This window comes from Vanacampus margaritifer, chromosome 13 (genome assembly GCF_051991255.1).
Source record: "Vanacampus margaritifer isolate UIUO_Vmar chromosome 13, RoL_Vmar_1.0, whole genome shotgun sequence".
Classification (NCBI taxonomy): domain Eukaryota; kingdom Metazoa; phylum Chordata; class Actinopteri; order Syngnathiformes; family Syngnathidae; genus Vanacampus; species Vanacampus margaritifer.
The window spans coordinates 5,165,723-5,178,361 of NC_135444.1; the positions used below are offsets into that span (position 1 = coordinate 5,165,723).

Genomic DNA, 12,639 nt, shown 5'->3' on the forward strand with positions numbered 1-12,639 from the left:
CTTTATGTGCCTCTGATGCTCAAGAGAACCTTGTTCTGCTGAAAATGACCTGCAAAAGTGCCATTCAAATGACGCTCAAGTAGACTATTTGTGTATGAGCAAAGCACCAATATCACTGCTGGTTTTATGTTCAAGTGGAACAATAGTTTTATGTTACACATATATCTGGCTACAGTTTATTACATTCAGCATGAGCCGCCAATATACTACTTTCACCCAAATATGCATACGCTGTAAGTTTTTGTACTCATAACCTTGGCTACGCAGAATCACACTCTAAACTTTTCTTCTTCTTTTTTTAACCCCATGGTGATATTACTCTTGGCAATGGACAAACTGTGAAGTTAATGAACTGGTTCTAAAACGGGACAGTGTTATGTAAATTAAACACAACAGCACGTTCAAACTGATATCCACTGCATTTTTTTCTTAATTCAAGTATACACTTGAATTAAGAAAAAAATGCAGTGGGCTTTGGACATGATACAAATACAGATGTACATTGTATTTCTTATTGTGCGTTGTAGAGAGTTTGTAGCACAGCCTAAATTATTTTTCAAAGTGTAGTAGTAGAATTATTGGGAGAGCTTGCCATCACAGAAAAAACTACAGATACCACATTGCCCTGCGACAGGCGTAACTGTGAATTATTCGTCCGCATTTTTCCTGGATGATGTGCGCAGTAAAATGGGGCGTTGTAGAGTCTCTCACGTCCATTCGTGGATGAACTATTTTTTAAAGACATAGGCTACCGTAATGTAGGCAAAATAAGACATTAAAAAAAAAAAAAGAGGAGGAAACAGGGTTTTGGGCTTGGAGTACTGTTTTCACGGAAATGGGCACCAAGTGAAGGCTTTGCGCACAGCTTCGAACACTTCCGAGATAAACAGGAATTTATTTTGCCATCGAAACGTTTGAGCTGGTGGGTTACCGCTCATGCGTGTAACTTGCTGGGAGTAGCTATCCCTTTTAACGAGTAATTTTCTTGCAAAAAGCAAACGCGACAAGTAAGTTGCATTACACTCCGTGCAAACGGGAGCAGACTTTTATTTGGATTCCGAGTGAAGACATGGCCAAGTTGTTCCGCGCAGCTATCATGGGTCCTCCGGGATCAGGTAAAGGAACCATATCAGAGAGGATTGCGCAGAGCTTCGGCCTGCAGTATTTATCCAGTGGTCACTTTTTACGTGAGAGCATAGCAGCTAAAACAGGTAAGAAGATAAACTTCATCATCATTGTCTCCTAGCCCTCCACGAACACGAATGTTTTTTGTTTAAAAAATAAATAAGGTTTATAGGTTATAAACACGTGATGCATAGTTTATGTCCTGTTTATGACGGCAGATCAAGCTAACTATTCCAATTCTGTAGGTGAATGCTTTTAAAGTCTACGAAGGCATTTTGGTGTAATTAAACGTGTATTTTTGGACATTACCTCATTTTTTTCACTCCACAGTGTGAAGGCAACCGAGCATACAACTTTAAATGCATCTCCTTATAAGCTGTCCATTAGGACAGGAAGCAATTAGATGTCGTGCGTCTGTCTGTGTCACACACAAGGACTATAATTCTGTGAAGTCTGTTTTGATTTGACTCTTCATTCCATAGCAGGCTCCATACACTTATGTTACAACTTCCCAATTCTGGCTCAAAATCACATTGAAGGCAGCTTGTTGTTGCCCATGTTACATAACAGACGTTTGACAGTCCCAGTTAGGAATTGCTGGAGTTTACCACTTCATTGCCTGTGCCATCTTAATATAAGCAACTGAATGAATACTAATTAGAATTTCAGATGATGTACTCTTAAATCCATAAATGAACTGTGTTATCTGTCTGTTGTAAACCAGAGGCAGGAGTGGAAGTAAAGACGTATGTGGAGAGAGGCATGCTGGTGCCTGATCATGTGATGACCAGGCTGATGATGCCCAGACTGGAACGCCTAAGTTGCCACAGCTTGCTTTTAGATGGTAAGAAAATATTCCATATATTTCCCTAATTCATTATAAAGCATCCTCTTACAGTTATTTGTGTGCTGATACTTGATCTGTCATGTAATACTTACACAATGTCTTATCCATAATAAATGCTGGAATTGGGAATGGCCAACATTCCTTTATGGTGATTGGCCAACTTGTTTCCACCCCCATTATCTCAGATGACTCCTTTAGTAGAAAAGGCATGCATGCTCTTATACAATGCCTTTACATCTGTACATAATGAGCACTCAGACTTATGCTCGCTGGTCTGTACTTAGTGCATTTACAGCCATGCATTTACATCATGCCAACATACGTATATATTGTACTGTCCATTTTCACACACGGTTAGGTTGTTGTTTTTTTTAACCACGTATCCACCAGCAATACATCTACACACATGAAGAATGTTCAGTAAGAAAAATATTATATAGGATAGAATCATCTTAATTTGTCATCCTGTACATGAAATCTGATTTTTGCATTTGACCCATCACAGTAGTGGACACAGTAAACACGCATTTAAGCTCTTGGGGAGCAGTTTGGGGTATGTCTCGCTCCAGGGGAGGTTGGGGCCGGGCGACAATCTTAAACCACTTGGCCAAGGAGGCCCCTTTTATTTCAGTGGAGCTGTCCTGAAAGCACAACAGGTCACTGTGTTTTTCCAAGTTAAATATTATCTAGTATCTTTAATAGTGGACAAACATTGCTGAACACAACTGCTTGGTGAGTCACAGGATTAAATTTGGAAGTAGGATCCGTAATCAATCAGTAAACAACATAGCTTTTTGAGGCTGGCCAGAAAAATAGAGGAGTTACAGAGTACGGTTGGGCAATGCATTTGTAATGTTTTGAAGTACATATACAGTACGCTTTACTCGTAGTTAAAGTACCATACAGCTCAAGAAAACTACATGGAAGCATGTTAACCTTTTCAAGAAATTTCAGATAATCCCTCCTCCTGCCTTTGTCTGTTACTCACTGTTAATCTTTGATAGGATATTGGAGTCACCTGTTCACTCATTTGCCACGACTGAACACATGATTTTTTCCCCTAAAAAAAAAGCATCCATCCCCAAAAATGATAAAGAAGACCTTTTCAGAAAATTAACTTCAAGATGCATTTTTCATCTGATGTGCAATGCGCATGCAATATGGGCAATCGTGTTTAATTAAAAGGGGGAGTTTGCAACTTTCTAAAGAAGCACTTTTTGTCATGTCTCAAAACGCTCTAGGACCTGCTAGTAGAATATTATTAAAATGATCTTGTCAAAATATGTTTCTCTTTGGCCACATCTAATGTCTCTGCTTTCATTTTAATTATTAGTTTAAAATTTGTCACACAGAGACAAAATTAGCCTAGCAGAGACTGTCGAGACACAAGGTGTCACAGAAGTGGGTGTGCCAATAATTTGCGGGCACATGCTGTAGCCGTGCGGGCGCACCCAAGAAGCTTCAGTTTACAACATCAAGCTGGTAACATTTATCAGAGACGCAAGTGTGGGATAAAGGGAGGACTGAAGCGAGGCTACATTGAAATCTTGCTAGCTGTTGTGAACGGGTGACTAGCTTTTCCGAATTTAAAACCCAGACAGTACAATTTCGCAGAAAATCAAATATGCAAGAAATTCTCACCAGGAACTATTTATAACAAATTTAATCACTAGCCAATCTGTTGAGTGTTGGTTGTACTGTATTATTACTTTCGCAAATGCTCAATGCTATCTTGGTTGACAGTTCAACAGCACTAAACAAGTCAAGGCGCTCACCATTATCCAAGCCATTTTGCTCGATCCCCTTGTTGTGGCAATGTAGTTAGCCCTGGAACAATTGGTTTACTCTGCCCCTACAACTTGAGTTGACATGCGGCTGTTCTTATATTGGTATGTCAAATAAATTATAAAATGTTTCTACGTACTAATCATTGCTGTTTGGTGCATAATGAGTATTTCTATGGATATTTGAGATGTCCAACTTTGTGAGTGGTCATGGAACGCACCTCGAGTCCACTGCCGAACCGCAAGTACAGTACTTGCTTTCTTTTGTTTCTCCATGCAGCTATCGATCAATGAATGCAAGCACTTTTATTTATTTATGTTTTTTTTGTGTGCAAAACCTTGTTTATAAAACTGATATACATATCTTGTGGTCCCAAAACTGTTCGGCCTGACTGCATTTCCCATGATTAATAGAAAACGGAAGTAGGAAGTAGTTCTAGCTCTGTATGATGCAAACGTGAAAGTGAACGCAAATAAATAGGAAGGAACTTAAATTAACAGTTAAATTCCTTTTTAATTGGCTTATTGCAGTAGTGTCCAAACTCGGTCCTCGACGGCTGGAGTCCAGCAGGTTTTGGGTGTTCCTCTTCTCCAACACACTTGAAGCGCATCAGCAAGCTGTGCATGAGCCTGAGAATGATCCTGTTTATTGGAACAGGTGCGTTGGAGCAGGGAAACATCCAAAACCTGCAGGACTCCGGCCTTTGAGGACCGAATTTGGACACCACTGGTTTATTATATGAATAGCTATTCCAACTGTGCAATTGACATACACATAGCCCAAACAATTTGCTTACTGACTGGACTAAAAAAACAAAAAACAGACGACAGGATGGGACCTGCATAAAAGTGCGACAAAACAATGAGGCTGGCGAAATCCGCCGAGATTCGGGACACAAGGCTCAAAGGTCTCAGTCAAGTCATGACATCTATTCACCATATGCCTTGTGAACTTTCCTAACCCGAACACACGTTTTTGTAATATGTAAGAAAGTCGAACTGCCTGAGGAAAACCAACGCAAGCAACGGGAGAACATGTAAACTCCACAGAGTCCACACTAAAAGCTAGTTGAGATTCAAGCCTACAAACTTTGACCGTCAGGCAAACATGTCTAATATTTTGGTTGCATAAATATTGTATTGTGTTAATACTTGCAGCACTTTTTTGTTTGTGCGTCTCCCCCCCGTTTTCGTCCACATCTCAAAAATATGCATTTTCAGTTAATCATCGGGCTTTTGAACATTTTTAACAGCATGTTTGGTGGTGTCTCATTATCACACACAACTTTCTCCCTACTTGTTTCTCTCCAGGTTTTCCACGGACACTTGCACAGGCCCAGTCCCTGAACAGTTTGTACCAGCTCGACTTGGTGATCAGTCTCAACATCCCTTATGAGACTCTTAAAGACAGACTGAGTGACCGCTGGATCCACCCTGGCAGCGGTCGAGTTTACAACATGGGCTTCAATCCACCCCGAGTGCAGGTCTGAAAAGCTAAACCTTGTGATGTGACCAAATTATTACTTTATAATTCAGTCTCATGTTCTTGGAAAGTGTGAGACCATATTTCCCTCTCACAATTCTTGTTAGTTTCCCGCGTTACATCATTTGCTTTTACCGTACACATTCAATTTTGACTGTCAACATGTTGTGTCATACACACACAGGTACATATGGACCAAAAAAGTACATCCTATTTAAAGGGGACATATTATGGAAAATTTGCTTTTCAATGTTTGTGTACAAATATTTGGGCCTCTGCTGGAGTACCTTTGTACTTGGCTTGTTTGATACACTTTTACGCTCTGTGTCCGAAGCAACAATATTATATTTACGATACAGTGGATATAAATGGTAAATGGACTGCACTTACAAAGCGCTTTATCTACAAAGTACATAATATGGTTCCCAAGCGCTTTACAAAGCCTCACATTCACACACAATCATACACTAATCGGAGGCTCCAGCCATGTACGGCGATGCCAGGCCCACGCACACACATTATGGTTCAGTGTCTTGCTCAAGGATACTTCGACATGGCCACAATGGTTGAGTTGAGGATCAAACCCAACCCAACAATATAAAAACTCTACACACCCCTGACCAATAATTGTATTGGTCTAATTATTTTTATTTAACAAAAACCTGGTGTTTAAACAGGGGTGTGTAGACTTTTCTATCCACAGTAAACAGAGGTGTGTAGTAATGCACTACATTTACTCTATTACATTTGCTTCAGTAATTTAAAATTTTTTTTACCGGCGTAGTGGTAGAGTGTCCGCCTTGAGACTGGGAGCTCGTGGGTTCAATCCCTGGCCATGTTATACCAAAGACTATAAAAATGGGACCCATTTGCCTCCCTGCTTGACACTCAGCATTAAGAGTTGAAATTGGGGAGCTAGATCACCAACTGATTCCTGAGCGTGGCTACTGCTGCTGCTCACCGCTCCCTCAGGGGATGGGTCAAATGCGGAGAAAGAATTTTGCCCCACTTAGGTGGGTGTGACAATCAATTGTACTTTAACTTTTTGGGGTAAATTGTACTTGTCAGAGTAGTTTTAATGCAACAAAAGTTTTACTTTTAATTGAGCATTTTTGTTAAGAGAAATTGTACTTTTGCTCTTTTGCATTAAACAACATTCTGCTTGCTACATTAATTTTTTAATTAATCTATTATGTTTTGATGTCACTTGACTCGATTTGGAACGACTTGTGACGTTGGACTCAATTTTGACTAATCAAATGGAGCTAGGAAGTCACATAACTGCATAAAAAGTCTCTGCGCCCTTGCACAAAAACACATTTTTCAGTGACTAATTTTCATGCAACCTGGTAAAAGCAACAGAAAATATCAGCTAATAGCTATAAAAGTCTGGTGAGCCTATTGTGCTATTTTCTGAGTGTAAACTAAGTTAATTTAAGATAATTGTTTTGTGGAAGAATTTGTCTTATTGTTTTTTGCTGTCAATTTAAAATTACATCACAGTTGCTCAGGGATTAGGTAACGACCAATCACGGCTCACCTGTTTTCTGAAACTGGTTGGTTTGCCCTTTCAATTGAGAAGCATTTCTCAATTACAATGCCGAAATGGCCAAGTAAGTATTTGGTAGAATACTTAAACTAAAGTAACTGTACTGTTACTTGAGTAGAATTTGTGGCTACTGTACCCACCTCTGACTGTACATTATGCATAATGTTTCCTTTAAGTACATATTGTTCACTCTTAGATGAATGTGTGTAGAATAGGCAGATATTTTAATTAATGCAATTCAAAAAGGGTTCAATCAAGCAAACTTGATGCCAATTCCATTGAATGGTCACTGCGCCTTCCTGTGACGTGAAAATATTTGCTTCCGTCCTGGGGCACCGTCGACATTTGGCCCAACAGAGGAGTTTTCATGAGTTACCACAGGAAAATGAGTCATGGTCATAATATTGTTGTGCAACATTGTCATGCAGCAAAAGAGAGAACACCATGTGACACAAGAGGCGCCTCAGTTTTATGTAGTTTTTATTGATTCTGTGGAAATAACGAGCAGAAAATGTAGGATACATTTAAACGTTATCGCCTGTCTGAAGTTTGTTTCATCTTTTTTCATTTGTCATTCATCCACGGTTCAAGTAAAACTTTGTGTGTGTGTTTAAAAAAATATATACATTTAGGCATGTACGCATATGCGTATATCTGTCTCCCTTGAAGCTTGTTTTTTTCCAAATATGTGGGATTATTTGTGCATTTTTTATGTTCTGGCCCATTTGATATGTTGAGTTATTTCTCTGTTTACTGTGTGATGATACAAAGGGCAAAGATGACATTACCGGGGAGCCGCTGATTCAGCACGATGACGACAAACCAGAAGCTTTGATGGCCAGACTGAGACATTACAAAGACGTAGCGAAGCCCGTCATAGACTTATACAAGTTAGTATTTTCTTGGTTTTCTTTTAGTTTACTAATACAAGCACAGATGTTGTTTTTTTTAATGATAATTTGTTTGTGTGGTAGGATGTAACTAAAGCCTTTAACTCATTCACTGCCATTGATGGCTATAAACGTCAAAAATTCATTTGAACCATTTCTATTAGTTTAACATTTCCCCCCCACTTTTGTTCACAAGAGTATGAAAACCTAGAATTGTTTTTATTGTATTAGAACAGATGTAAAATTTGTGATTAATCGCGAGTCAACTAGTGAAGTCATGCGATTAATTACAATTAAAAATTGTAATTGCCTGGCGCCCCTAATTTTTAATAATCTTTTCTTAAAATATAAAAAAAAAGATTATTAAATAAAAAAATTTAAAAGTGTTTGTTTTTTTGTTTAAAAGAAAAGATTATTAAAAATTAGGGGCATCAGGCGATTAAAATTTGTAATCGTAATTAAACGCATGAGTTCACTAGTTAACGATTAATCACAAATTTTATAACTGTTCTAAATGAACAAAAAAAATCTAGGTTTTCATACTCTTGTTAACAATTTTTTAAAATTATTTTTTAAACTAATCTATATAGTTAAAAGGAAATTTTTAAAGTCTATAGCTGTCAATGGCAGTGAATGAGTTAATGGCGTTTTACAAAAATGGTACATACATTACACTTGTAACTTGTTCTCTTACCTCTTCACTCAGGTCACAAGGAATCCTGCACTCATTTTCTGGAACAGAAACCGATCGGATTTGGCCTTACATCAACTCTCTCCTCAGCACCAAGATGCACACACAGCCATTGGATGCCCATCAAAGCCAGGTGCCCTGATTTTGCTGGGAGAGAAGACCTCAAAAACATAAAGAAGAAGGTAGAACGTGGAGTGATCGTCTCCAACGCTGGACCGTTTGTCTTAGTGGATTTGAGAAAAGCCAGGATTCAATGTTTTCACCCCAATGTCATTTGAGGTTTTTTTTTTATTTGAGGTGTGTGTGTGTGTGTTAGCAGTAATTTTACAAAATGGTATGGAGTGAATAGCTAACCTGATAGCAGCTGTTCTATACAACCTCCGATTTTTACTTGCAACGTACATAGAATCTAAATTGGAGCGCCATGCAAGAAATGGCTAATAACAGAGCAGCAGGTTAGAAGAAAGAAAAAGAAAACGGAAGGAATATGTCAACACTAAAGGAAAGATTTCCTTTGCAGCAGACGGTATCTCCGCCACAAACTATGCAATGTATTCAGACAGTCAGACTGTTTTGACTTGAGTTTCATTTCTTATCAATTATGTAGAGGTAAGGCAAATCATTCCATGCAAGTTGAAATCAAAAGTGAATTAATTCAATCCAGGATATACTAATGTGGCACTGTATTACCTCAAGAATCTCAAATCAGGTTTCATTCAAAATACATAAAGCATTTTCTAAAGCATGCAGTAATAATCCCGGAAAATGTTAAGAAAATGGCCAAGAAGGTCTGCTATAGAGAGCTGACAAACACCGTGGAAGGACAGGACAAACAAGGACCCAACATAAGCATGTATGCATTGCATTTAAATACTGTACAGTGGAAACTTTAAGGCCGAACACTAATCCACCTATTATTTACTATTTCAAAACCATTTGTTCCATTAGAAATCCAATTGAAATATTTCATCCCAGAGCCAGACTAGTATGTCACTATCATTTAGCAGTCACACAAGTGTACAAACAAGTTGTATCGTCAAAGAAAGTGGCGGCAGGGGGCTTGCTGATGGCAGTCCATGTTATTCTCAAATTGTCTTACATATGTGGAAATTATTTTTACCACTGTTCAGTACAACTTAAAAATAGTAAATTTATATACTCTCCAAGATTATGATTATGTGAGAACAGTGTTGATGAACATGCAGAGGTATAATTATTGTGACTGGAAGCTAAATTTCTTCTCCCACCCCAGCTGATTTATGTGGTATATAAAGTATTCCTTTATTATTTTACTGATTTCTTGTTTAGCCAATTTGTACACAGCAGCTTAGACAAAGACACGTGTAGCAACATACTGTATTCCCTTTCCTGTTTAATGGTTTACGTCACACATACTCACGCGCGCACACACACACACACACACACTTCCTCTCTGTACTCTTCTGTGGTGGCAACAAAAAAAAGTCTAGGATGCAAAAACACGTGTAGAGTTTATTGAGCTTTTAGCCACTCACGAAGATGAAGACTTATGCGACATCATGATTGCCCCATATCTAATTTTATGGAAGATGCTGTTTCAACCTAAGATATTATGCAATTTTGTTTTCCCAGTTTCCACTGTATAGCAAAAGGTCCGTGTTTTGAATTAGAACTTATTATTGGGATGATCTCTAAATTTGCTGTATATGCTCTGTAATGCAAACTAGGCAGCTGTTATGTAACTGCTCTGGAGAACCAGTTACTGAGTTACTTGTTGCTCTTCTGCTCGATTATCGTAATGTTTAAAGGTGTATTTATCTGTTGAAATGAATAACATAAACAAGACATACTTCCATTATTTCCATTTCCAAATCCATTCCAAAAATGTCTGAATCAAACTCCACAGTGCCCCTTGTGGCTTGGATGAGGACCTTAACACATGATAGGAGTCCTTTGATTGCGGTTTGCATTTGTTCATTCATGTAACATGTAAATACCGCCACTCTGCTTTTCACGTTCAAATAATCACACTTGCTCAGCGTTCAAATATATTGGTTCCACACCTGTGACAAGTTACAGCAAAATTTATGACATTGTACACTACTGCCTAACAGATGGTCCAGCCTAAAATCTGCTTCTCTGCCTGTTGCCTTATGTAGAGATATATCATTTCACATTGAATTGGGGTCTGAATCGTGAGCAGGGTACACACATACCGATTTTTCAACATCTTAATCTATTTTTAAAATGTGAGAAATGTCACACATAAGGAAAAAATAGGTGAGCATTTTTGTTTGTCTGGTGTACTCGGGAAGACAAATACACTACATCAGACTTCTCTACAACAATATCTGGATCAATAATTACGGATCTTCTTCCCCACACCAGATGTCTGTCGTAGTAGTCTGGAGGCAAAAGAAGAAAAAAACAGTACAGAAGAAGCTAGGCTAATTGTTAGCTTGTCTGGTTGCCAACTCTTCTCTGTGTCATTTTTTTTTTATTGTGATGAATGATTTGGAAGACCCGTTATGTAAACACCCAACACCACCAGTTGCTCCTCTACAGTATTTGTGTCTGGTAACAAACAGCATGTGCTTGACATCACTTCCTAATTGCTAGCATTCTGTTACAAATCACAAAAGAGTCAGTGTCGTGGGCCAAACTGTGTTAACCACACACTTAAGGATGTGAGATTGTAAGATATCAGAAGGGTTCAATGTTTACGATATAAATATTGAACAGGTTCAACGTTTATGATTGTTAGCATCGACCGTTTTGTGGGCAAATAGGAGGAAAAATCACTATGCACACACTGCGGCACAATTGCTTAGGATAATCTGCCACTGTCACAGATATCGGAGAGTCGGGCCTTTACTGACTTTGAATGGATGAAAGGGAAAAAAATTGGCCTAATTGGTAGTATGTGTGTACTCCGCTTTACGTGACAATGTATGTATTTGTGTTCAGATTTTGAATATAGTTACTTGTAGTTAGAAGTACTTCCAGTATGAGACATACATTTTTGTTTTTACAGAGTTTAAAATTGTAAAATTAAACTTGTTAATTTTTATACTGAAAGGACAATGAGACAATGCGGTTTTATAGTTACTAGTGACTCGGGTGATGAGCGGGTAAGAATGCTTTTTTTCCTCTGTTATTTTAAAAAAACAATGGGAAAATATGTCTATGCAAAATGTCAAAAGATTTGTTAGAAGTGTAAGTTTCATGTGGCCACACCTGAGCTGCATGTGGTTAGGCAGCTTTGTTTGGAATGGGTGTGGTGTAAATATTTTCAGGTGTTCATGATTACACCACAGGACTTTTGTGTACAACATTTCTTTTCATGTCACTCTTTTAATACCAATTTTGCTCAATCCTGTTACATTCCAAATGCAATAAAAACAGTGTTCTGGTTATTCTCTGTTTTAATGTGATTAACCTCATCCGTTATAGTTGAACAAGATTGTATAAGGCACATTTAAATAAGCCCTTATTTAGGTAGTGTGAAATTTCACATGTACAAAAAAAAAAGCCTATTGAAATCTTTAGGTAGCTTGAGCAGGAAGTCAACCTTTTGAAAAAATGTACAATAAGAGCACCACTAGCCTAAACATGGTATACTGATTAATATCGCATTTTTGGAATATAAGTTAAGTAGCAAAATCCTCCCGTTTTCAGCCATATCAGGGGACGGTCTTTGCCGCTTGGTGTCCCCTGAAAATAACATAACAGTTGCTCAGGACCAATCACGACTCACCAGTTTTCTGAAGCTGAGCCGTGATTGGTCCCAAGCAACAGTGATGTCATTTTCAGTCAACAGCAAGTAGCAAAATGGCCACCCCCTGAGATGGATAACAACAGGTGGTATTTGCTGCTTAAGTCATTAGTACCAATACTAATCAGTATCATAGTGGGGGCACATATGACATATGGTCCAAAAAAAAGTTTGGGGTTGACTTCATATTTAAAAAGAGATGTTCAGATACTCCAGAGGCACAATCAAATGTATATTTGCTAGCCGGTAGCTTGTAGGCGTACACAGTAGTTTAGTGTGTACAGTTTAGTAGGCTACATAGCCTCGGGTCACATACCCTTTTGAAACTTTGAGCTACTTCTTGACTACCAAATAGCGCCAAGGGATTCCACCAGTTTCACATTTGCTCAAATTACCAAATATGTTATGTGAGGACACTGCTCATGTGAGAATTCAATAGATTTCTCACAATACAAGGTGGGAAAAATCAATCAATAAGCAACGCTTTGTTTCTATGAATCTCTGTACATTTTCTAA

The 12,639-nt window shown here is 38.3% G+C and overlaps 1 protein-coding gene across 1 annotated transcript; it reads left to right on the forward strand.

Annotated features, from left to right (window-relative positions):
• The first annotated feature begins 714 nt into the window (after positions 1 to 714).
• ak4 (adenylate kinase 4) lies at positions 715 to 11,764 on the forward strand. Its single transcript, XM_077584898.1, has 5 exons — positions 715 to 1,211; positions 1,850 to 1,969; positions 5,068 to 5,240; positions 7,560 to 7,678; positions 8,385 to 11,764. The coding sequence occupies exons 1-5, from the start codon at positions 1,070 to 1,072 to the stop codon at positions 8,509 to 8,511; spliced, it is 681 nt and encodes a 226-aa protein (XP_077441024.1). The 5' UTR covers positions 715 to 1,069; the 3' UTR covers positions 8,512 to 11,764.
• The last annotated feature ends 875 nt before the right edge of the window (positions 11,765 to 12,639 follow it).

Excerpts from the sequence above, each read along its gene's own strand:
- ak4 (XM_077584898.1), top strand. The coding sequence starts at position 1,070 with ATGGCCAAGTTGTTCCGCGCAGCTATCATGGGTCCTCCGGGATCAGGT. Across the intron at positions 1,970-5,067 it reads CCACAGCTTGCTTTTAGATG|GTTTTCCACGGACACTTGCA; the intron begins GTAAGAAAATAT and ends GTTTCTCTCCAG. Across the intron at positions 7,679-8,384 it reads CCCGTCATAGACTTATACAA|GTCACAAGGAATCCTGCACT; the intron begins GTTAGTATTTTC and ends CTCTTCACTCAG.